Below are 23,732 nucleotides of genomic sequence, written 5' to 3'. Positions count from 1 at the left end.
AAGACACAAAAGTTCATTGCAAAAGAGGCTGGCTGTTCACAGAGCTCTGTGTCCAAGCACATTAATAGAAGGGCGAAGGGAAGGAAAAGATGTGGTAGAAAAAAGTGTACAAGCAATAGGGATAACTGCACCCTGGAGAGGATTGTGAAACAAAACCCATTCAAAAATGTGGGGGAGATTCACAAAGAGTGGACTGCAGCTGGAGTCAGTGCTTCAAGAACCACTACGCACAGACGTATGCAAGACATGGGTTTCAGCTGTCGCATTCCTTGTGTCAAGCCATTCTTGACAGCGTCAGAAGCGTCTCGCCTGGGCTAAAGACAAAAAGGACTGGACTGCTGCTGAGTGGTCCAAAGTTATGTTCTCTGATGAAAGTAAATTTTGCATTTCCTTTGGAAATCAGGGTCCCAGAGTCTGGAGGAAGAGAGGAGAGGCACACAATCCTCGTTGCTTGAGGTCCAGTGTAAAGTTTCCACAGTCAGTGATGGTTTGGGGTGCCATGTCATCTGCTGGTGTTGGTCCACTGCGTTTTCTGAGGTCCAAGGTCAACGCAGCCGTATACCAGGAAGTTTTAGAGCACTTCATGCTTCCTGCTGCCTACCAACTTTATGGAGATGCAGATTTCATTTTCCAACAGGACTTGGCACCTGCACACAGTGCCAAAGCTACCAGTACCTGGTTTAAGGACCATGGTATCCCTGTTCTTAATTGGCCAGCAAACTCACCTGACCTTAACCCCATAGAAAATCTATGGGGTACTGTGAAGAGGAAGATGAGATATGCCAGACCCAACAATGCAGAAGAGCTGAAGGCCACTATCAGAGCAACCTGGGCTCTTATAACACCTGAGCAGTGCCACAGACTGATCGACTCCATGCCACGCCGCATTGCTGCTGTAATTCAGGCAAAAGGAGCCCCAACTAAGTATTGAGTGCTGTACATGCTCATACTCTTCATGTTCATACTTTTCAGTTGGCCAAGATTTCTAAAAATCCTTTCTTTGTATTGGTCTTAAGTAATATTCTAATTTTCCGAGATACTGAATTTGGGATTTTCCTTAGTTGTCAGTTATAATCATCAAAATTAAAAGAAATAAACATTTGAAATATATCAGTCTGTGTGTAATGAATGAATATAATATACAAGTTTCACTTTTTGAATGGAATTAGTGAAATAAATCATCTTTTTGATGATATTCTAATTATATGACCAGCACCTGTACACGCATACACACTCTTATTAACATTTATTATTGCTGTTTTAATTAGAACTTTTAAATTTTTAGGACTCGCCTGAAACACAACCGCATTACACCTCAAAGCTATTGGCTTTGGCTATCAGCTTGAACAGTTAGAAGATATTTAAAGAATATTATAATAATAATAATAATAAAAAAATGTTATTTTTATCAGTTATACAAGGCATATTTGTTCAGTGATAACTACGAAGAAAACAGACATATACATAAAGGTCTTCTCAATTAATTGTATGAACTTCCGGGTAAAGCCCCGTCCACTTCCATTTTTTTTTTTTTTCGAATACACATACAAATAATTTTTTAATTGTTACAAATACAGATACTGGCTCTGCTGCACACCCCTACTGTGGATCAATGCTGTAAAGGCGCAGCCACATTTATTGTTGTTCAGCGTATTTTCACAGGCAAAACCCAGTCATTTCAATAGGAATCCACGCAATCTGGAATTTCGTGTGAAGGTAAAATATTTCTCACTTTGACCAACAGATGGCTGGTTTGAAAGTGACTTTTGTATGAGCGGTGCTTTATACATCGCTACACTATAGACAATGACCTTTTTTGCCCACTAAAAATCTCGCTAATGTGACTACGCAAGTTAAGCACAATTTTGTGTCATTGGAAGTCTTCTTGCACTGATGTTCCAAACTTGAATGTCTTTGTTTTGTCCGTGGAACACAAAAGGAGATATTTCGGAAAAATGTTCCATGTAGTTTTGATGCATTACCGTATCCATCTGGTATTAACATGTTTTTCAAAAAAATCACTTATGTCTAAATTTTTACTAGACACTCCCCTTGTATTTCATCACACTTTTGTTGAAGCACCAAATGTGGTGTACGATTACTATTAAATGAACAACCCATGTTACACAGCTTACTCTAATGTAATCAGTGTGTTTTGATTACGAACATAATCAGTGTGTTTCGGTACAACACCGAAAAGTTTGAATTGCTTGTTTTGGTGCGCTTTCTCACATTTAGGGTGGACGAGTGTTTCAGCATAGTCATATGTGCCAGGTCGTTTCAGTGATCTGATCACAAAATGTTGTAGACCCCATTTTCATCTGTATTTAGCACTGACCTCTTGTGTTATGATCACAAAAAACGCTTGGGTCCTAAGATGAGATGAGAGCTTTAGTAAGATGTGTGGGCCATTGGCAGTTAGAAGTAGTTTAGTGGTGAAATTTGCAGTGTTTGTCTTCCTTCAGTTCCCAGTACTGCATATGTAGCTCTCTCTTCCGAGTAGACAACACATCCTCTGTTCCTGTCCAGCGGTTAGATCCACACTCTAGTGAAGTGAGTTTCAGCAGACGCCTTGGCATTAGCCTAATCCTCAATGTTAACTTTTCTTGCTGCACTGACTGATTCAAAACAAATGAATCAGTACGGCATGGTACGGCAGCAAAGTTCCTTGATCATTATGCCGGAATGACAGTATAGTTCCTAGTCATATCGGCCTAGAAAATCGCAACTTTTCATTTTCCGTCGGTCTTAGTACATGATGTAACTACAGAAGAGTCAAGTTTTAAATAGGAAAAGTATTGAAACTCTTTGGTCATTTTTTAACGAGATGCTAACGGTCTAATCAGATTCAATGAACTATGCTAAGCTATGCTAAAAGTGGTACCGCCAGACCCGGAGATCGGCTGAATGGATTCGAAAACGGTAAACCTCAACTGTTTAACTCTAGGGGAGTTGGAAAATGAGCCTATTTTCAAAAAAAGTGGAGTGTTCCTTTAAAGCAGCAGCTTTACTGAATTAAACATGAAAAAACAGTCAGTCTTTTTCAGTTAAAATTACAACTTCAATTTGTACTATAAATCGGGTCCCCAGTGTGTTCATATTTTGACTCAGTCTTACCTTGATGGACTGAACAAAAGAAATGAACCAGAGAAGATTTCCATATCAAAGAAGGTAGAGCCTCAGAGCCTCACCTACCTATTACCTATTTACATGGACCAATGGTAGTTTGAAGGTGTTTACCTGCCAGAGCAAACTTTCACAGAAATGTAGTTCGAAATGATGTCACACCATTTCATTCTTCGATTTCGCTTAAAGTATATAGAGGCCTTTAGAGTTCTTTGCACAAATGAAGGTCCAAGGCTGCATTTGTTCTGTGGGACAGTGAGGATAATCGGTGATTAGAGTCATTAAAGAAGAATATTATCCAAGTAGAAGAGCATTAAGACAACATGTAGACATATTTGATAAAGGCAGAGTATTGTTTTTGTCTACATAAGTGGTTACAGATGAGCATCAGAGGCACGAATCTCCAGTTGTGTTGTTTACAACATTGTTTTTCACACTGAAATGTTGAGTATATGTGATGTGGGTCAGAATGTTCAAAAATGTTGTTCAAACTTAGTTTTATTTTCTTATAGTCAAACTTCTATGCAAACTAATATCCAGTTTACAAAGATTATAGATTACAAAGAACAGCCATTAGGGAAATAATGTTTTGCATTTATTCATTTTTTTTTTCTCTTTGCAATATTTTCAACAACAAAAACGTAGGAAGTAAATCTGAATCTTGTTAGGCTCGAGTCCCTGAACATTAGCTTGAGAGAAAATTCCTTGCTCAATCCAAATTGCGGTGAAATTGTAACCATATGTGATATTGAGTCTGGACGTAGCAGAAGTTTGCGGCATTGATGGGTACACTGGCAGTGTGCCACAGTTGGAGCAAAATGAAAAGTGAATAGTGCAAAATTCCTTCAGAGAGCAGTTATTTTAGCAAAGCTTCACACTACATCCATTCAGATTTCACCATAGGAATTTTCAGAGCAGCAGTGTGTGATTTATTGTACAGTTTTAAAATAAAATAAGAGAACTTTGAATGATTAGGGATCTACTAAAATGTCAAATCCTGAAGGCTGATAAGTTTGTTTGTTTCTGATCATGTTGCATATGGGCCAGTTTAGGACATTTTCAGAAAATTGTTTGCCATATCAGTAAACACCAGTAAATTAGTGAGATATTGGAGAAAATGTATTTTCCTGTTGCTCTGTATTGGTAACAGATCAGTTCTGTTTGCAGTGCAGGGGTCTCACAAGCAAGCAAAACGATGCACTCTATAGTGCACTGATTAAAAACCTAGTAGCACGTACCTTCAAAGGCAACATGAAGGGATTGTAGATGCCCTTTCAATGTGAAATGCGTTTCAGAAGGATTGTGCTGCCTTCTAAAATACATTCTTTTGGTCAAATTCTAAGGTAAAATTTTATGTATCCTTCGCACATTTCATCAAGCTCTGTGGGAAAAAAAAAAAAAAAAAATCTAAATGGTGAATGAAGCAAGAGAAATATTGATTATTTATACTACCATTCAAGAGTTTGTGATAAGTTTGTGTAAATTAATACTTTTATTCAGCAAGGATGCATTAAATTGATCTAAAGTGACAGTAATGACTTTTACATTGTTAAAAAAATTACATTTTAAATTAATGTCATTCTTTTAAACTTTCTATTCATCAAAGAATCCTGAAAAATGCATCATGGTTTTCACAAAAAAAAAAAAAAAAAAAAAAAGAAAAGAAATAAAGCAGCACATCACTGATAATAATCAGATTTTTTTCTTGAGCATCAAATCAGCATATTCAAATGATTTCTGAAGGATCATGTGACACTAAAGACTGCAGTAATGATGCTGAAAATTCAGGAATATAATAAAAATATATTCATATAGAAAACAGTTATTTTGAATTGTAATAATATTTTACAATATTACTGTTTTTACTGTATTTTTTGACCAGATAAATGCAGCCTCGGTGAGCAGAAAAGTCGACTTTCAGAAACACAAAATCATTCAGACCCCAAACTTTTCAATGATAGTGTATCCAGGTATTTAAAGTGACTCTTTATTTTTGGAATTCTCAGTGTGAACACACTAATTAGACTATACTACAAAACAGCATAGTACACAAGTACACTATTTGGGGTGCACCTTTAGTTTTACTACCCCTGTTTTAACAGCACACTAAAGTTTCTGCATGTGTTTCAAGTCCATCACGTACAAAGTTCCATTTCAGCTAGGATGCTGCCTTAGAAGGTAGACAGGAGACACGTTTTGGACCGGAGCCTTACACAGTATCATATTTTAGCTCTGGAAATCATTGCTGTTGTGTGTTGTCAGTTCATTGTGAGACTAAAACAAATGTGTCTGTTGTGTAGACCAAAAAAAAAAAAACCCTTTAGGCATCAAGTTTAGAAGCCTTCAGAATCCAGTTCCAAGCAGTTCCTGAGTCATCACATAAAGCCATTTCTGTTTTGCCAGAATAGACCACTTTTATCCAGTTGGTAACTGCATAAACAGCAGAGATGGATATCCTGAGCAGCAAATCTTAGTGATTTTGGTCACTTCAAATTCAGATCATGATGAGAGAAACAGCAAAGCCCAAAAGTAGCGTAATAAACAACCATTGAAACTTCTTCAGAAGTGCTCCAATCATAACACTCAAACCGCAGTCCACAGTGACTAAACTTTTGTATCGCTTTGGCTCAACATGAGCACCTAGATTTCAGGATCCATGAACAAGAGGTCATGAGATGCACAGACTCACTAGAGAGTCCCTTAATGCTCATTACTGTGGTCTTTTTGCTGAGGTCAGCAGGATATTCGTTTAACATCAGTATTAGAAGGGTTGCAGATTGGTCAGACTGGATGGAAATATCATTTCTCTAAGTACTCACATCCCTGAAAAATGATTAACGAGTTAAAATTATGACATACACCAAATATACAGGGACATTGAAACACCTGGTTTTAGACCACAATAATTTATTAGTATGTTGTAGGGCCTATTTTTGCGGCCAATACAGCATCAGTTCATCTTGGGAGTGACAGATATAACTCCTTCACAGTGGCCAGAGGGATTTTGAGCCATTCCTCTTCCAGAACAGTGGCAAGGTCACTATGTGAGGCTGGTGGAGGAAAATATCTTCTGATATAGAAATATCTTCTTCCAAAATACCCCAAAGTGGCTCAAAAATATTTAAATCTGGTGACACTGCAGGCCGTGTGAGATGTTCAACTTCACTTTCATGTTCATCAAACCATTCTGTCACAAGTCTTGCTGGGTGTATTGAAGCATTATCATGCTGATACACGGCACCACCTTAAGGGTACAATGTTTGAACCATTAGGTGGACGTGGTCCTCCAGAATCTTCTCCTTGGCAGTGACCCATGAGTCCATCAGTCACAGTAGGGTCTGCTATGATATTGCAGCCCAAACCATCACTGATCCACACCGTGCTTCATACTGGGCAGCAACAGGGTGTTAAGCCTCTTTGGGGCTTCTCCACATCGTAACAACAGTGAAGGTGGACTCATCAGAGAACAATACATGTTTGACATTGTCCACAGCCCAAGATTGCACTGTTGGCACAAATTAAACTGACATTTGGCATTGGCATGACTGGCCAAAGGTTTGGCTATAGCAGCCCGACCATGAATACTGACCCTGTGGAGCTCCTGACAAACAGTTTTGGTGGACACAGGAGAGTCGATGTTTGCATTTAATTCTGCAGTGAGTTGGGCAGCTGTGGTTTTGTTTTTTGGATACAATCTGGGTTAGTACCTGGCCATCCCTTTCAGACACTTTTCTCTTGCGTCAACAGTTGGTTGTGGTTCATCCTACGTGGTGGTATGTAGACATTACCCTGGATACCATAGCTCTCAAAACACCACAAAGACTTGCTGTCCTGGTCACAGATGAGCCAGCGAGACATGCACCAAGATTTTTTGTCTTTTGAACTCTGATATGTCTCCCATTATGTTGTGTGAATTACAATATTTTATGTACAGCTGTGCTATTGCTCTGCTAATTCAACCACACTCTGCTTTTACTGAGGGAATGTAAAATCAGTGAAGATTGACCACCAGGCCACGCATATATAGCCGTGAAACCTCCAACATTATATTGGCCAGCATTTTAGTTTCATTGTCCAACCCCTGTAGACCTTGTAACTAGTGTTAAACTGCCATAATCACATGGTATTGTGATAAGTAATGTGGTGTCTGAAGTTAGAAACTCAAACTTGTCCTCTGTGGGCCTTATTCTGCAAAGTACCGCTTTAGTCGAGTTGTCTTACTAAATATCAGCTGTATGCCATTCAGGCAAGTTATCATCTTGGTCATCAACACTGTCTGTCATTTTCTTCTAGAACGCACGAGAAGGGCTTCTGCCAGCCGTACCGAGGCATTGCATGTGCTCGCTTCATAGGAAACAGGAGTATCTACGTGGAGTCTCTGCAGATGCAGGGAGAAAGTGAAAACCGCATCACTGGTGAGCATTGCTTTCTTGAAACCAGCGCTGTGAACACTGAGCACAGTTATCATGATAACGCTGCACGATATTGGAAAAAACTCATATTTTGATATTTTTCGCCTATATATATATATATATATATATATATATATATATATATATATATATATATTGCGAAGTGAAAAAATACAGGAAGTTTCACTAGATGACTTGAATAGCTCTATTTGGAAAGAATGAATCATTCTAGAATGATTCTTTTGAACTGGCTCATCTGTGTAAATTCAGTTATTTTGTTTTGTGGATTATACGTAAACAACTGTATTGTAAAACAGCTTACTCAGGACAGTACTAAAAAATAACATGCAATTTTTGTGATCCCTCTAATTTTTTTTTATATTATTAGCATCTTGCATATACTACAAGTAGGGTTGCAAAATTCCGGGAATTTTCAAAGCTGGAAACTTTCCATGGGAATTAATGGGAATATATGGGAATTAACAGGAATATATGGGAATTAATGGGAATAAACAGGGAAATTGCAAAATTGCAGGTTAGCCTATAACAGGGGACTTAAATGTAATTGGAAAAAAATATCTTGCAGCATAATTTTGATTAAAACAACCAGATTTAATGCAATTTCATTTGAATTTTTACCCTGCACATTCCTCAATCACATTCACACAGCACACTACTTACTGCAGGGCTATTGAGGCCACACCCCCTGCATGCACTGTGCATTCCCCCAGTCCATAACATGCACATCTGATCAAAAATACAGAAAAAACAGTAATATTGTGAAATATAACCACAATTTAAAATAATGGTTTTCTATTTTAATATACATTAAAATATAATTTATTTCTCTGATGCAAAGCTGAATTTTCAGCATCATTACTCATTAGTCTTTAGTCTTCAGTGTCACATGATCCTTCAGAAGTCATTCTAATATGCTAATATTGATACTCAATTATCATCGTTGGAAACAGTTGTGCTGCTTAATATTTTTTTATAACCTGTGATACTTTTTTTCAGGATTCTTTTGATGAATAAAAATTGAAAGAACAGCATTTATTTAAAATAGAAATCTTTTGTAACGATATACACTAACGATCAAAATTTTGGGGTCAGTAATTTTTTTTTTTTTTTTTTTTTTTTTTTTTGAAAGAAATTAATACTTTTATTCAGCAAGGATGTGTGAAATTGATAAAAAGTGATATTAAAGTGATATTATTAGAAAAGATTCCTATTTTGAATAAATGCTGTTCTTTTTAACTTTTTATTCATCAATGAATCCTGAAAAAAGTATTACAGGTTCCAATAAAAATATTAAGCAGCACAACTGTTTCCAACAAATCAGCATATTAGAATGATTTCTGAAGGATCATGTGAGACTGAAATAAATAACACACAACAATTGCTGCAATAAAAATATATTTTACGTATTTACTAAATTAGAATTAAATGAATGCGAAAAATAACTGTTATTTTATGTTATGACCAAACAAAATGTTTATATTTATGTTTGTATATGATACATTTTATATAAATATTATACATTTATATAAATTTCCCAAACTTTCCAATTAATTCCCATAAATTCCTGTTAAGTTTCCAAATTGGAATATTTCCAAAATTCCTCAGGTTAAGTTCCCGTGGAAAGTTTCCGGAAATTTAACCCTAACTACAAGGGGTATGTAAACTTGTGAGCAGATTTGTTAATGTGCTGCTGGTTTCAGAGTGGAGGCACTGTGTTCATTTACACATGCAGCTCACAGCATGTCAGAATGATTTGCTTCACTGTATATGAACCAGGCTGTTCTGAGAATCTGAAACAATGTATCATGAACTACATTTGTGTAAATGACATGCTTCACTCTGAAATCGCAAGCATGTATATTTACTTTATTAAATCGCAGCTTGCGTGATTTGACAATCGCACTTAGCCACATCACAATATCGATTTTATTCCAATATATCATGCAGCCCTACCATACATTCTGCTTTTATGATTATTCATCATTCCTGTCTTGTACTCCAGCGGCCTTCACGATGATTGGCACCTCTACCCAGCTATCAGACCAGTGCTCTGAATTTGCCATCCCATCTTTCTGCTATTACGTCTTCCCATTATGCGAGGAGGGCACCAGAGGTCCACGACGGCGCCAGCTCTGCCGTGATGAGTGTGAGGCTTTGGAGAATGACTTGTGCAATGCAGAGTACACCATCGCACGCTCCAACCCTCTCATCCTCATGCAGCTCGAACTGCCTGTGTGCAACCTGCTTCCCCACCCCGGCTCACCTGAAGCTGCCAGCTGCATTCGTATCGGCCTGCCTCCGCAATGTAGGTTGACATGACTTAACTCTAAAACACAAAAATGGGTTTTAATTCAGAGCCAAGGAAAACTCAAGGGAGGAAAAATAATAGCATGAGATCTAATGTAATTAGCTCCCAAGCACCCTCAAAGAGCTACAGCAATTAAAGCGAGAGGGCCCTCTTGTGGTGCATCTAAAATTTCTTAAGGTTGATTGTCTATAACTCTGACTCACAAATGAATATTTCAATGACTCTGATTTGCATTTACTCAATGTTTTGAGAGAAAACACTGACTCATTTTCAATCCTTGTTAAAGATTCACCCCCAAATCACAGCTGTTACAATGGAAGTGGCGCCAACTACAAAGGCACGGTCAGTGTCACAAAATCAGGCTACCAGTGCCAGCCCTGGAGTGCACAGTATCCACACAGTCATCATCTAACCCCTGTCGAGTACCCTGAACTCAGAGGAGGGCACAACTTCTGCAGGAACCCTGGAGGGCAAATGGAGAGCCCTTGGTGTTTCACTGTGGAACCTACTGTTAGAGTGGATGTCTGTGACATTCAACCCTGCAGTGAGTAGCACCCTGCAACCCTGCATCTCAACCTTATGACTCTCATGGGGAGCAGAAAACAACTGATTTGTAATTTCAATGTATTTAAGCAATATTTGTTTTCCATTTTTCCCAGAGCCTCCTGAGAAAATGAAAAAGGAGATACTGTACATCTTGATCCCAAGTATAGCCACCCCTCTTGTTATTGCCTGCTTATTCTTCTTGATCTGCATGTGCCGCAACAAACAAAAGGAGTCTGTTGACACTCCTACTCGCCGACAACTCACTTCCTCACCGAGTCAAGAAATGGAGCTGCCCCTACTTAATCAGCACAAGCATCAGGTAATCTTCCATCATTTTAGCTTTTGGAAGTCTTAACCCTCATAATGCATTCAGAACCATGTTTGCATTCAAAGAAACTTAAGCTTATATACCAGTAATAACTTAATATTCTTTTTCAACTAAAACCATATTGTATCTGATCAACAACTTGACATTAACGAGTGAATTCACAAAAATGTCCAAGTTTTGAATGTTACCATGTTGTTATTTTACATTGCACTTACCCTTTTATTAATTTAAATTCTTTGAAATTGTAATCCAAGAATTTTCAGTATTTCTGAAAAATTGTATTTAAATATATCATTATGTGAAATATTCATAAGAACATAATCTGAGAATTAGCAGTATTAAGTCAATAGATTAAATCAATGTATTAAATCTTTTTTTTTTTTTTTTTTTAAATGATATTGTGTATTTTGATAGTCGTGGCTCATTTGCAAAGTTTGGTTCCTGTATTAAAACCCATTCCAAAAATTATATATCTCTTCTGGGTCAAAACGGACATGAATGCTTTGAGGATTCATGTGCCAGAATTTTATTTGCCATTCAATTTTGACATTACATCTGATGTGTTACTCGACATTTAGCCTCTTCTGTTGAGCAAAAGCAGACTTAAAATGACTTATTTTCTTTTATTTCCAGGCAAAGCTCAGAGAACTCAACCTCTCTGCGGTTCGATTCATGGAAGAGCTTGGAGAAGACCGTTTTGGAAAAGTCTACAAAGGTCACCTCTATGGTACAGCTCCAGGTGAACAGACACAGGTGGTGGCTATAAAGACGGTCAAGGACAAGGACGAGGGACCCCTACGGGAAGAGTTCCGCCACGAGGCGATGCTCCGGTCCCGCCTGCAGCACCCCAATATTGTCTGCCTGTTGGGTGTGATAACTAAAGAACAGCCCATGAGCATGATCTTCAGCTATTCGGGCCACGGTGACCTCCACGAGTTCCTGGTCATGCGATCCCCTCACTCCGATGTTGGCAGCTCTGATGACGACAAGACAGTCAAATCCACCCTGGAGCAGGCAGACTTCCTACATATCGTCACACAAATAGCTGCCGGAATGGAGTATCTTTCCAGCCACCACGTGGTACACAAGGATCTGGCTGCTCGTAACATCCTGGTTTGCGATAAGCTCAATGTTAAGATCCTGGACCTTGGGCTGTTCAGAGAGGTCTACTCTGCCGACTACTACAAGCTAATGGGCACAAACCCCTTCCCAGTCCGCTGGATGTCCCCGGAAGCCATACTGTACGGCAAGTTCTCCACCGATTCAGACATCTGGTCCTACGGCGTGGTGCTATGGGAGATATTCAGCTATGGCCTTCAGCCTTACTGCGGCTATTCGAATCAGGACGTGATTGAGATGGTACGCAATAGACAAGTACTTTCCTGCCCAGATGACTGTCCAGCCTGGATTTACACACTGATGTTAGAGTGTTGGAATGAGTTCCCCGCACGAAGGCCACGTTTCAAAGACATTCATGCACGGTTGCGCACCTGGGAGAGCTTGTCCAACTACAACAGCTCGGCTCAGACCTCAGGGGCGAGCAACACCACTCAAACCAGCTCCCTCAGCACAAGTCCTGTCAGTAACATCAGCAACGCCCGCTATGTTAGTCCCAAAAAGTCTTCCCCCTTTCCTCAGCCTCAGTTTGTGTCCATGAAGGGCCAGATGCGCCCAATGGTGCCACCCCAACTTTACATCCCAGTCAATGGCTACCAGCCAATGCCGGCCTATCCGTACCTGCAGAACTTCTACCCCATGCAGATCCCCATGCAGATGCCTCCACAGCAGCTGCACCCGCAGATGGTCGCCAAGGCTGGATCGCACCACAGCGGCAGCGGCTCTACCAGCACCGGCTATGTGACCACAGCACCCTCCAATGGATCTGGCACGGAGAAGGCCACCCTCATGAATGAAGACCTGAAGGCAACAGAGGAGGATTTCGCCGATGGGGCCTCTCAAAATGGTCTGCACAATGAAGACCTATCTGTTCCAGAGACAGAGCTCCTGGGAGACAATGACAGCCCGCAGACAGAGGACAATGGCATCAATTCAGAAGCATAGACAATCTTTTTTATTAGATGAGAAGAGTAATTCTCTGCAATGTAATTTTTGTACTTTTTTTTTAATCAGTTGTACAGGTTTAAAACGTGAAGGGAAACCAGTAAATGACACATGGACGTAGTGTTATTTATGGGTTTTGAGTTGTATCAGCAGTCACTGATGGATGGAAACATCATGCTGTTGGAAATAAGAGATTTCAGCTTCAACAATGAGCTGCAATTTTCGTAGTCTATGAAGAAGAATCGAGCTTTCAGCCCTTCTGCTTTGGGTTCGGTAGCGGACATGACACAACAGTGGATCTTGTTGGTTTGGGTGTTTTAATCAAATTGTTGCAAAGCTATTCAGAAGAATGCATGTTCTTACTGTTGCTGTGCAACATGAAACACCATTTCAGGCATTTTTGTGGGTACCATTCATTAATGTAGTTGGCAGTGTCATCGAGAGCAAGACTTCAATTATTTTACTTCATTAATTGAACCTTAAAGCTCTACAGGATAAAAAAAGGATTTGCTTGAAGGCATTGATGTGCATGATCAAACCTCATGGATCACGATATTGGACTATAAAAGAGGTGGATGTGCAAAGACATGGATGCTGACCCCAAGCCATTTGTCCATTTTTATAAGTTGCTTTTATAAAACATTGAATTCCTGTTGTAAAGATTTGTAATTTATGCCATTGATTCTCTTGAAGATTTGTAACTGGTTTGTAATATTCGTTGTCTTGTTTTTAAGCAGGTTTTGTTTAACCAGTAGTATTACTTTAAAGTCATACCAACCCGAAACTTTCTTTCTACACAGATGTTATTAACAAACATTAACCTTATATTTTGTTCATCCAGGCACGTGGAGAATCCAATAAAGTAATACATAATATGATATTACTTGTGGGGTTTTCTCAACTTCTAGAAAGACAAGCTAGACATTGGAAAAGCATTTTGCTTGGATATTGTAATTAAAATAGCACAATCATTTATTTTATATGGCTCATATTTAATATGTACGTTGTGAAAGGTTAAGTAACTAAGTGAGAGTTGTGTGCAGGTTCATGTTAACCAATGACTGTAAAGTAGGTGCTCATGCCACTTCCCAAGAAAGGCGGGACCAAAATAATAACTGATATATTCTCCACTTTTTGGCACGCAAACTGCAAATAATTTACACTTGCATAACGAACCTGATTTTGCCTGCTGAGATGTCAACAGGTACTTGTTTCTCCACGCATGATGAACTGACTTGCATCAGCAATGTACGAGATGCCTACCAACTTCACGCGGTGCCAAGCCTCCGTGCAAACAGTGGAACGCGACGGAAAAGAGAATTTACGCCTGACGAGCAGAAAGACACTAATTACTGGCTCAAACGGAATCGGAATAACGAAGCTGCGAAGAGGTCTCGCCAGCGCAAGAGGATGGAGGAACATCTTTTGGAGACTCGTGCCGTCGAGCTTCAGCGGGAAAATGACGAATTAAAAGCTGCGCTCTCTGCCGTTCATCATCACAGCACTGGTCAAAATAACCCAGTGGATGCTGCTTCTGGGTTCCCTATTGGATTGCCAAATGACGGTTATCCGCGCAGTTTACCCGTTCCTACAACTGTTTTGCCATTGCGTAGTCTGCCGCATTGCCAATTTTCTGCTTGTTGCGGATCAATGTGTCCTCAAACTAATCATTTTAGTTCGGCTTTCGATTTGGGCGCTGCCTATAATACTACGAAATCGCCGCGCACCAGTTTATTGGATGGTTATTATCCAATGGGCAGGTACAGTAACGGGACGAATGCATGCACCAACGGAGCTTATATGAGGAATAGAAGTTTTGCGAATGGAAATGACTCTGCTCAAGCGATTGGGCTGCCAGACTACAAAAGTGCATTGGTCAACCTGTCGCGCATGCCCCGCTGTTATAATCCTAAAACACTGTCATCTGAAATGGCACAGAATTGCGCGCGACAGCCTGGACCGATCGGAGCCACGCATGAAGGTGCAACACAAACACATGCAGTAGAACGAACTTGTCAAAAACAAGCGACCAACCGGTCAGTTTTGCTTCCACACAAACTGCGCTACAAAGTTGGTAGCACAGGGTTTGCGTCCATGTACTTTTCACCTTAATGGAAACTAAGCAAAGCAGACCATGCGCTCGTGCTACATTTTCCTTATTACATGTGTTTCTGGCTGTTATTAAAAAAAAAAAAATGTCTTTTTTATTGCATTTGTTTAATTGGTCACATTTAAATCAAGAGAAAATCACTCACTTTGCACTGTGAATCTTTGGTTATAATACCTCTTAAATAAAAGGTATTGTTTCTGCACAAGTGAGTGCTTTGGTGTGTGTTATGCTTTGAACACTGCTAAACTTTTTTTTTTTTTTTTTTTTTATTCTGTTAACATCAAAACCTTTGAATATTTAAAATATTCATGTTTATTAACAAAATTAAGTCCCAACAGTGTGTGAGATATGGGAAAGGAGAGTATTTAAAATATTTAAAAATGTTCTAATGAATATCATGAGCGAAAAGTATAGTATAATTAATCTGGTGCAACTTCACACGGTCAACAAGGTGCATGGAATAAAAACAAAGCTATTTATGGACAATACCAGCAACACTTGTGGCGTCAAGGGGTCAAAATAAACAAAAAATGGATTTAAGTGTTTAAGTGTTGCTGGTATTGTCTATAAATATCATGAGCGAAAAGTCAGTGCATTTGATTCTTGGTTATAGGCTTGTGTGTGTAGGCTATTTTTAATAGGAAATTCTTTCTGAATGTGCACCTCTTCAAATGCTAGTGCAATTTAAACATGTTTCCTTTTCCACTGGATGGCGCACTCGCACACATCTTATTTAATGTAGGTCATCTTGGGCGCCACGTTGTGCAACTCCTTTAGTTTTAGGTTACATCACACATCCACACCTGTTATATCAGATCGATCATTAGACAACCATAAATTATATAGATTGATATATTTATTATGGCATTGTCAAACTAGTTTTATTTGTTGGGAAAGTGCATACCATGGTCACTGAGTTTTGTGATTAGAAATGGGAACTGGTTGAACTCTAGTGTGACCGTGTCCTTTAAACGACGTAATAATGCATAACACATTTATGCAAGTCTGTTTCAACGGTAGGCTATCCGTTCGATTGTAAGTTTTTCCTTTTTTCTTTGAATACCACTAGGTGGCTTAGGCTACTTTCTTTCAAACAGAAAAGGTGTTGATATTTCGGTAACAAATACACGTCATCCAAATTCGAAGTAATTAAAATTAGACCGATAATAATTTGAATAATCGCTATAAAAAAGGAATTGTTTATTTATTTCTTTATCAAGATTAACAATTATAATAATGCTAGTTCTACTACTATATACAGCAATAATAATAATAAGCTAAAAGTTAACGCAGTATATAGTTTAAAGAATTTATTAACGTTTGGCACCCGGAGATTCGTTTCCAGATATTCTAATGAAATCTGGTTGCCTGTTAGGGAAAAAAGAGTTTAGAAAGTTTCATTGTAAGCATTTCATTAAGAAAATACTTCTTAAAGGTGTTCCTCAACTGTATTTTCGACTCCCCACTATGTTAAGTATATATCACGGTTCATTCTCATGGAGTCATTATTGCATATGCGCTAGACTACTATTAATGAGGAGCGATTCATTGGCTCAAATCGGAAGATGCTGTATTTCGATTGGTCGCGAGATGTGCCAGTCAACGGACGCTGCCAATACACTTCTGTAGTGACCTACTAACACAGATCCATGAGGCAGCAGTCACTCCGGCAGGAAAACGAACAGGAGAAACACAAGTATTATTTCCAGATGGGATTTTTATTACTGCTGCTGAAACACTTCTGATCGCTTTGAATGTTTTCACATAGACCTACATTATTTTTCCCGGACCTCCGTCTATTTGGGCCTTTGCTTATTAGAGGTAATTGCTTTCTTCTTTTACTGGGAGGCTTATATGAACGGATAGGGCTGGTATATGGGGTGTTTCAACCGGTAGCCGGTGTTTATGGGCTGTAACAGATGAATACAGTAAAGCAACTTTCAACGTGGTCTATTTGCAATATGTGCGCCATACTACTTTTCGCTCAACATCATATCAATGCAGACATATTTTAGTGTTCAACGTTATTGTATGATTATTACCCATATACTTGTACCGCACATTACTAGTATGATATTTTTGAGGGATTGGGAGACGGGGTGGCACATTGACCCAGTATTCATGTGGGTGTATCAAGCTCTCAGGTCAGTACATAAGAAATGTACACATTGTGCAAGTTAATTTAATACAATTTAAACATTAAAATGGGTTACATAGATGATTGGTGGATTTAATACTATGCAGTCATACTGAAATTAAAATCGCTTTAATAGTAAATGTTAATAATACGTGCGTAAATTAAATTTCGTTCCGTTCCATAAACGCTTGTTTGCGTTTATTGTGTAATAGTGAATGATCATCTTACAGTCCTTGCACAATAACGGAAGCTGGGACACTTCTGACAAAAAACACTGCAACAGCACGACACGACATTCGAGCTGTTTAATGCTCAGCGACAACTGATATTTCTTCATTCAATCCAAAAAAAAAAAAAAAAAAAAAAATCTATATCTTAAATGTATCGCTAAGGTTAATGTTTCACGCGCACAGATTCGACTGTCCTGCGTGTCTCTGTCGGGATGGGGTGAATGCATTAAAGGCCTGTCAAATAACAACACAACAAGGGTATGGTGTGTGTACGCCTTTGCGTTGGAGGTAGCCTACCATTTTAAACCCGATTTAAGTGTCACTCCACGCCAGCTAACTTTGTTATAGCCATCTCTTTATTATTCCTTGGAGATACAGCCATGGTTGAATCCCAAAACCATAACACTCACCCAAAATGTATTCTCGGTTTGACTTTGAGAAATAATTTGTTGCCATAAACTATTATAGTATAAGAATATACGCCTTTTCCTTGTTTTGTGGAGTTGAGAGATGTTTCGACCGCATTTTTCTAGCGCCCTTGTATTAATTAATTTGTCTCTGTTCAGCCACGTGTGATGCTGCTGCTCGCATTCCTTTGTTCCCTGCGCTCTAGTCTGCGCCGATACTGGAGCCCAAGTTAAGCCTAGCTGTGTTTACACTCTCTTAATAGTGTTATGATCGACAGCACTACTAAGTTACTACGTAAAACTTAACAGTTTATGACCACAGCCCGCTTTAGATTATGTAATTTCAGCTGTTTGATCTGTACGTTAAAGGTCATTGTCAGATCGGCTCTTCAAATTTGTCTCCTGCAATGCTGTGAATAATACACCGGCCTCTATATGACCGTACTTCTTCGAAAGAGTTTCCATATTTTAATTTAATCACGGCCACATTATAAAAGCTCTTTACGTATGAAAGCTTGAGTTGCATTACTTTGAGCACGACCCGCCTCAAAAATGGTGACATAATGGGGCAAAGCATAGTTTGGAAATTACATTTTAATAAGCACGTTTCGACCTGCGTATAATATCAACATGTAAAAGCTTTTTTCCCCTGTCCTTCTTTTTAAACTTTTTAAACTTCTTTTTACTTTTCTCAAGTCAACTTTGGTTCAGGGTTATTATAGTTAACTTAAACTAAAACCATACAAAACCTTTGTCACTTGAAATAAAATACATTTTAAATAAATGTAACACTAAAATTAAACTTGTGTTGCCAATATTTCCAAGGCAACGTTTCTCATTTTCATTTCATTTAAGTTGTAGCCTACTATATAGACAAAGTTTTTAGATGAATTCAAATGACAAAAATGAGCAGTAAAATTACTAAAAACTTTAACTAAAGTTAAAATGACAACAGTAAACATAAGAATAAAAACAAATTCAAAATAATTGATAAAAATAAAATAGTATCTCAGTGATACTAAAATAACATGTTATTATTATGTACAGGGGTGTCGCTAAAAATAATTTTTCCTTTTATGATCAGAACTAGTGATGGCGGACAGCCAATGAATCAATCTTTTGATATAATCAGTCAAACGGGTTTGCAAATCACCTGAAGTTGTTCGAGATTCAGACAGTTCACTCACATTTGCAGCAATTTCTCACACCATAAAGGGATTCTTTATAAAACAGAAGAGTTCTGGATGAGGTGGATTTTTACCTACAATCCATTAGGGAACAAAACTTGGAAATGTCTTCAATCGATAAGCAGCTCTTTATTGCGTGTGCAGCTAGTGAATCACTCTGTATTGCAGGTAAAGACGATTTATATCCATAGCAGTATCAAAAAAAAAAAAAAAAAAAGTCTGGAGACACCTTTGTGAAGGGGTGGGGGGGGTGTGGAGGTGGGATTTCTAATAAAAGACTATAAACACTCCTAACCACATCAGATGATGATGTGTCTCTGTTCTTATCTCCCCAGATCCTTTTCTCTGGAAATTCTCTGGAACTGACTTCATGAAGAGGACACACATGACTTCTATAGCACTTGGTCTACGATGAGATGTTTACTTAAAACCAGAGTCAACTAATGTGCTTATGCATTCTTGATGACAACATTGTGTAATATGCAAGCCATTAAGAAGGAGCCCTCATGCAGTGGGCCCTACGGTGGAGAGGATGCCTTGGTGCTGGCAGTGGCTTTGCAAGGGACAGACCAGGACCTGATTAACCACAAGTTGTCCACACTGCCCTTTAAGACCAAGTCCACCACCTGTCGCAGAAAACGCGAGTTCATACCAGATGAGAAGAAAGACAACCTGTATTGGGAGAGAAGGCGCAAGAACAACGAAGCAGCCAAGCGCTCGCGAGAAAAGCGCAGACTCAACGATATGGTTCTGGAGAACAAGCTCATGGCCCTTGGGGAAGAGAACGCATCGCTGAAAGCCGAGCTTCTATCCCTTAAACTCAGGTTTGGCCTAGTGAGCTCAGCAGCTTATGCTCAGGAGGTGCAGAAAATTTCCAGCTCCACTGCTGCACTCTACCAGGACTTTATCCCACCCAGTGCCAGCAAGGGTTCCTACCCAAGTGAACTGGAACCAGCACGTTTGACCAGCAGCTGCATATCGGTCATCAAGCACTCACCTCACAGCGCCTTGTCCGATAGGTCCGACTCAAGCACGGTGACCCAAGGGAGCCCACTTATAAATATTTCCAGAACCCCTGACAGCATTAAACAAGAACCCCTGGAAAGCGGCAGATATGCCAAAGACAGGGCCAGTCCATATGAACTGTACAGGAACTACCTTAGTAGCCCTTTCCCCGGGAGATTCTCCCAGCCATCTCCATTCTTGCAAATCACCAGATCGTCTAGCAATTCGCCACGCACCTCTGATGGAGATGACGGGGCTGTAAGCAAGTCCTCAGATGGAGAGGACGAACAGCAGGTCCCGAAGGGTCCAGTTCCACCCAGGGCTGATTCACAGAGTGTGATTGTGTCGACCCTCAAAGTGCCAGATGCCAGTGCCTCAGCTTTGCCCCACAAGTTGAGGATCAAAGCCCGGGCCATCCAGATCAAAGTGGAGGCTATTGATCCCGACTATGAATCATCTGGCAAGTCCTCCTTTCCCATTGACATGTCTGCAAGTAGATGCTACCAAATGAGTCAGTACGCTACACCCGAGTACATTCAATCATCTCTTAGCCCGATGTCTATCCAGGTGGCCAATGTTCAGGACTGGAGTCACCAGCCGAAGGAGTGGCACAATGATCACCAGGAGGCACCAACTGGCTGCAAACACCGGCACTGTCCAGACTCACCAAGACCTATGCCTAACAAACTCATCGTCGACCTTAAAAATGACTCGTATGCCAACTCCGAATCTGAGAACTTGTATTTGAAACAGGGAATTGCCGATCTTTCGGCAGAGGTGGCCTCCTTGAAAAGACTGATTACAAAGCAGCAGGGGTCCGTAATTGAGTCCACGAAAAGCACTACTGAAATTGACTCATTATGAAATGGATGTTTCTGAAACTGAGTTCTCTCTATTTGCACAACGCCTGTTTTCCACTGTGTTCGCTACTGCACTGTGCGGTTGTTATGGTGTCAAAAAGCTGCACTTCATTGAGAAGAATGGTGTTTTGTGCACTTACTGTTGTAGTTTGGCGTGTCTTCTTGATGACTCCATTTGTAGCCCAAAAGCCAAAAGTTGGGCTACTGTTAATGTTAACTTCTCGAAATGTATTGTACATTGTATGTTCTCTTTTGTTTACAATAAATGCAAGCACTGAAATACTGTTTTTTTTTCCCTTTCTCGTTCACCTTGGAAAGTATATCTACTTTGTCATTGCAGCTTTAAAAGAACATTTACTTTTGAATATTATGTTTATTTGTGGTCATAACTTAACTATAAGTATCATGATTTATAACACAATGAACACCCTGTTATATCCACATAAGTTATAATGGATTATAGTTCTTTTAATCATAATGTATTATAAGGCTCTTGACACTAAGATCTACACAATATCTTGCATCTTTTTAATTACTGTCAAGTTACAAATACAAATTCTCCTCATAAACATCCAAAAGGCTTTATAATTTGGTCATAATATTTATAAGTGGTCTTTGACTTCTTCAAGTAAGGTAACATACGTTCTTTTAAACATCCATAATATATCATGAATGGATTATATGACACATTTACAGCATTCATTGTAATAACAACACAACCATAATACAACTACCAGTGAACTTAAACTAGCTCACACTGAAATTAACAGGAAACAATCAAAAATGAACAACCACTTAACTAAAATGTAGTAAAATAATATGCAGATCTTAAAAAATGTCAATATAACTAATCCGTCATAACTTAGGTGGATATAACAGTGTTCATCGTGTTATAAATCATCATACTCTTTAAAGTAAAATAAATACTGTAAGTATTACTTATAATGTATTACATCGGTTGTTATGAATGAATACTGAATCTAATGAGATGTCACTATGTGACACTGTCACAATATAACATTCTAAGGATTTATAAGGCGTTATGCATGCATTAATACCCTTATAAATAATGCTTTATCGATACAGGCGTCATATATTTAGCGTATGATATAATTTCGATATTACAAAATGGAAAATCGATTTCCCATTTGATAATCAGGTTAGAGAACTAATGGGCTCAGAGTGACCAATTTTGCAATACTGAGGGTAAGCCGTTAAAGTGACAAATGACTAACAAAGGTTGAATAGGTCATATGTGGGGGTCCGTGGCATCTAAAATATAGAAACCCCTGCTTATGAGTAATAAACCAAATTGCTTGTGATGTTCCTCATTTGTAAGTCGCTTTGGATAAAGCGTCTGCTAAATGAACAAACGTAAAATGCAATAACAATTGGTGCACGTCTTTATAAATATATTATTTAAATTATATACAGGCTATATATTTTACCTAAGGAACTGTGTGCCGATGAAGTTCATGACGTCTGGGCAGTGGGCAAATCCAGCGTTTTTCGAAGGAGAAATCCCGCCGCAGAGACAGCAGTCACGTGACCTCAAAAATACGTCACTCGCAGTTCAGAGTTGAAAGTCAAGGAAAGCAACAGCATGGCGGCTTTAGTGAGGTGCAGAGTGCTGTTTCAGCCTTTCCGATGTCAAACAAGCATTATGAACGGAGTGTGCAGATCGGACAATGTTTTGCATACATTTCTAACCAAGAGGGCGCATTGTGTGCGTCACGCTTTCAACGGAGGTGTCCGACTGTACAGCTCCGACGTTAAGTCTGGAGATGACCTTATCGTTAGATACCTGGACGGTGATGACTCAGGTAGACAACAAGATACAGTGATTGATCAGAGTTGTGTAGGCTATCGGATTCTTGTAGGCTACGTGTTGCGTCTAACCTCTGTCACTCAATAGCAACGAAGACAGTTTCTGCAGCCTCTCTCTGCACTGCCCCATAATTCAACGGTTTCAGTGCGTATTACTCCAAGACAGTGCCAATCATTTGTCCTTGACAAATTCCTGAATTTAGCATTTAATATCTGCTCATTTACCATGAAGTGTTCTTGTTATATATATATATATATATATATATATATATATAATATATATATATATATATATATATATAATAAATGTTTCTTGTCACTATCAGAGACTGTTTCTGTTGTCATGTCACTGTTATTTTTTTATTTTTTCATAATGCTGTTCATTTTCCTGCAATTTGTTGACTATCTTTACTAGTGTGACTGTTCTTCTGTTTTTAGGGATTGTTGTTTTGGGGATTAATCGCCCTGAGTCTAAAAATGCCATCAGCAAAAATCTTGTTCTGATGGTGAGTATTTGTAGAATGTTACTTGTCAAAATGTAACCATTAAAGACTTTAGTCAGGTTAGATGCCATATTGAATTTAATACAGATGAAAACGAGGCTGTGAGGAATAGACATAACATACAGTCTTTACAATAGCATGCACTGTGTAAAGGTGCTAGATCATGTCATTGTCACATCTTACAACTTTTAAAACTGGTTTATGGAGGGGATTTTTTTTTTTTTTTTTCGGATTGTTGTTAAACAACAGTCCAATCCATTGATAGCATTAGTATTCTGTCCCTCACAGCCTAGATTTCATACCTGTCAAAAATTAAATAAGGCGTTCCCTGATTATGGTCTATTGGCTACAGCATGACTACTTCGCTAACAAAAAGGTGCCAAAAATTATACAATAAATAATAAGATAAAAAAGTGATTAAAAATATTACTTATTATTCTATAAAATATATTAGATTTATATTTGATTGGATAACAAGAGCTATGACCTACATAATGTCCCCCTTTTATGATTTCTTTTTATTTATTTATTTTATGATTTAATTTTTGCCAGATGTCTGAAGCCGTAGAGTCATTGAAGAAGAACAACAAAGTGCGTACTGTAATTTTATGCAGTATGGTGCCTGGAATATTCTGTGCAGGTACGTAGCCATTGCAGTGTTTAA

General features: G+C 38.8%; 3 protein-coding genes across 3 annotated transcripts in view; all 3 read left to right on the top strand.

Moving 5' to 3' along the window:
* Window positions 1-13,680, top strand: part of ror2 (receptor tyrosine kinase-like orphan receptor 2) — an 87,116-nt gene extending 73,436 nt beyond the window's left edge. The window contains exons 5-9 of the mRNA XM_051908721.1: window positions 7,420-7,541; window positions 9,562-9,864; window positions 10,154-10,411; window positions 10,527-10,732; window positions 11,375-13,680. Of these exons, the coding sequence (XP_051764681.1) occupies window positions 7,420-7,541; window positions 9,562-9,864; window positions 10,154-10,411; window positions 10,527-10,732; window positions 11,375-12,802 (2,317 nt within the window). The 3' untranslated portion in view covers window positions 12,803-13,680. The remainder of the gene's footprint in view (window positions 1-7,419; window positions 7,542-9,561; window positions 9,865-10,153; window positions 10,412-10,526; window positions 10,733-11,374) is intronic.
* Window positions 13,681-16,529: 2,849 nt separating this feature from the next.
* nfil3 (nuclear factor, interleukin 3 regulated) lies at window positions 16,530-21,018 on the top strand. Its single transcript, XM_051908738.1, has 2 exons — window positions 16,530-16,733; window positions 19,209-21,018. The coding sequence occupies exon 2, from the start codon at window positions 19,336-19,338 to the stop codon at window positions 20,740-20,742; it is 1,407 nt and encodes a 468-aa protein (XP_051764698.1). The 5' UTR covers window positions 16,530-16,733; window positions 19,209-19,335; the 3' UTR covers window positions 20,743-21,018.
* A 1,272-nt stretch (window positions 21,019-22,290) lies between these two features.
* Window positions 22,291-23,732, top strand: part of auh (AU RNA binding protein/enoyl-CoA hydratase) — a 31,947-nt gene continuing 30,505 nt past the window's right edge. The window contains exons 1-3 of the mRNA XM_051908740.1: window positions 22,291-22,561; window positions 23,004-23,071; window positions 23,621-23,708. Coding sequence (XP_051764700.1) covers window positions 22,342-22,561; window positions 23,004-23,071; window positions 23,621-23,708 — 376 coding nt within the window. The 5' untranslated portion in view covers window positions 22,291-22,341. The remainder of the gene's footprint in view (window positions 22,562-23,003; window positions 23,072-23,620; window positions 23,709-23,732) is intronic.

The sequence above is a fragment of the Ctenopharyngodon idella genome, chromosome 10 (assembly GCF_019924925.1).
Source record: "Ctenopharyngodon idella isolate HZGC_01 chromosome 10, HZGC01, whole genome shotgun sequence".
NCBI lineage: Eukaryota > Metazoa > Chordata > Actinopteri > Cypriniformes > Xenocyprididae > Ctenopharyngodon > Ctenopharyngodon idella.
The sequence above is the reverse complement of the archived record's forward strand: the minus strand, read 5'-3'. Positions and strand labels throughout refer to the sequence as shown.

What these genes read in the sequence shown, in the direction of transcription:
- nfil3 (XM_051908738.1), top strand. Translation starts at nt 19,336, where the DNA reads ATGACAACATTGTGTAATATGCAAGCCATTAAGAAGGAGCCCTCATGC.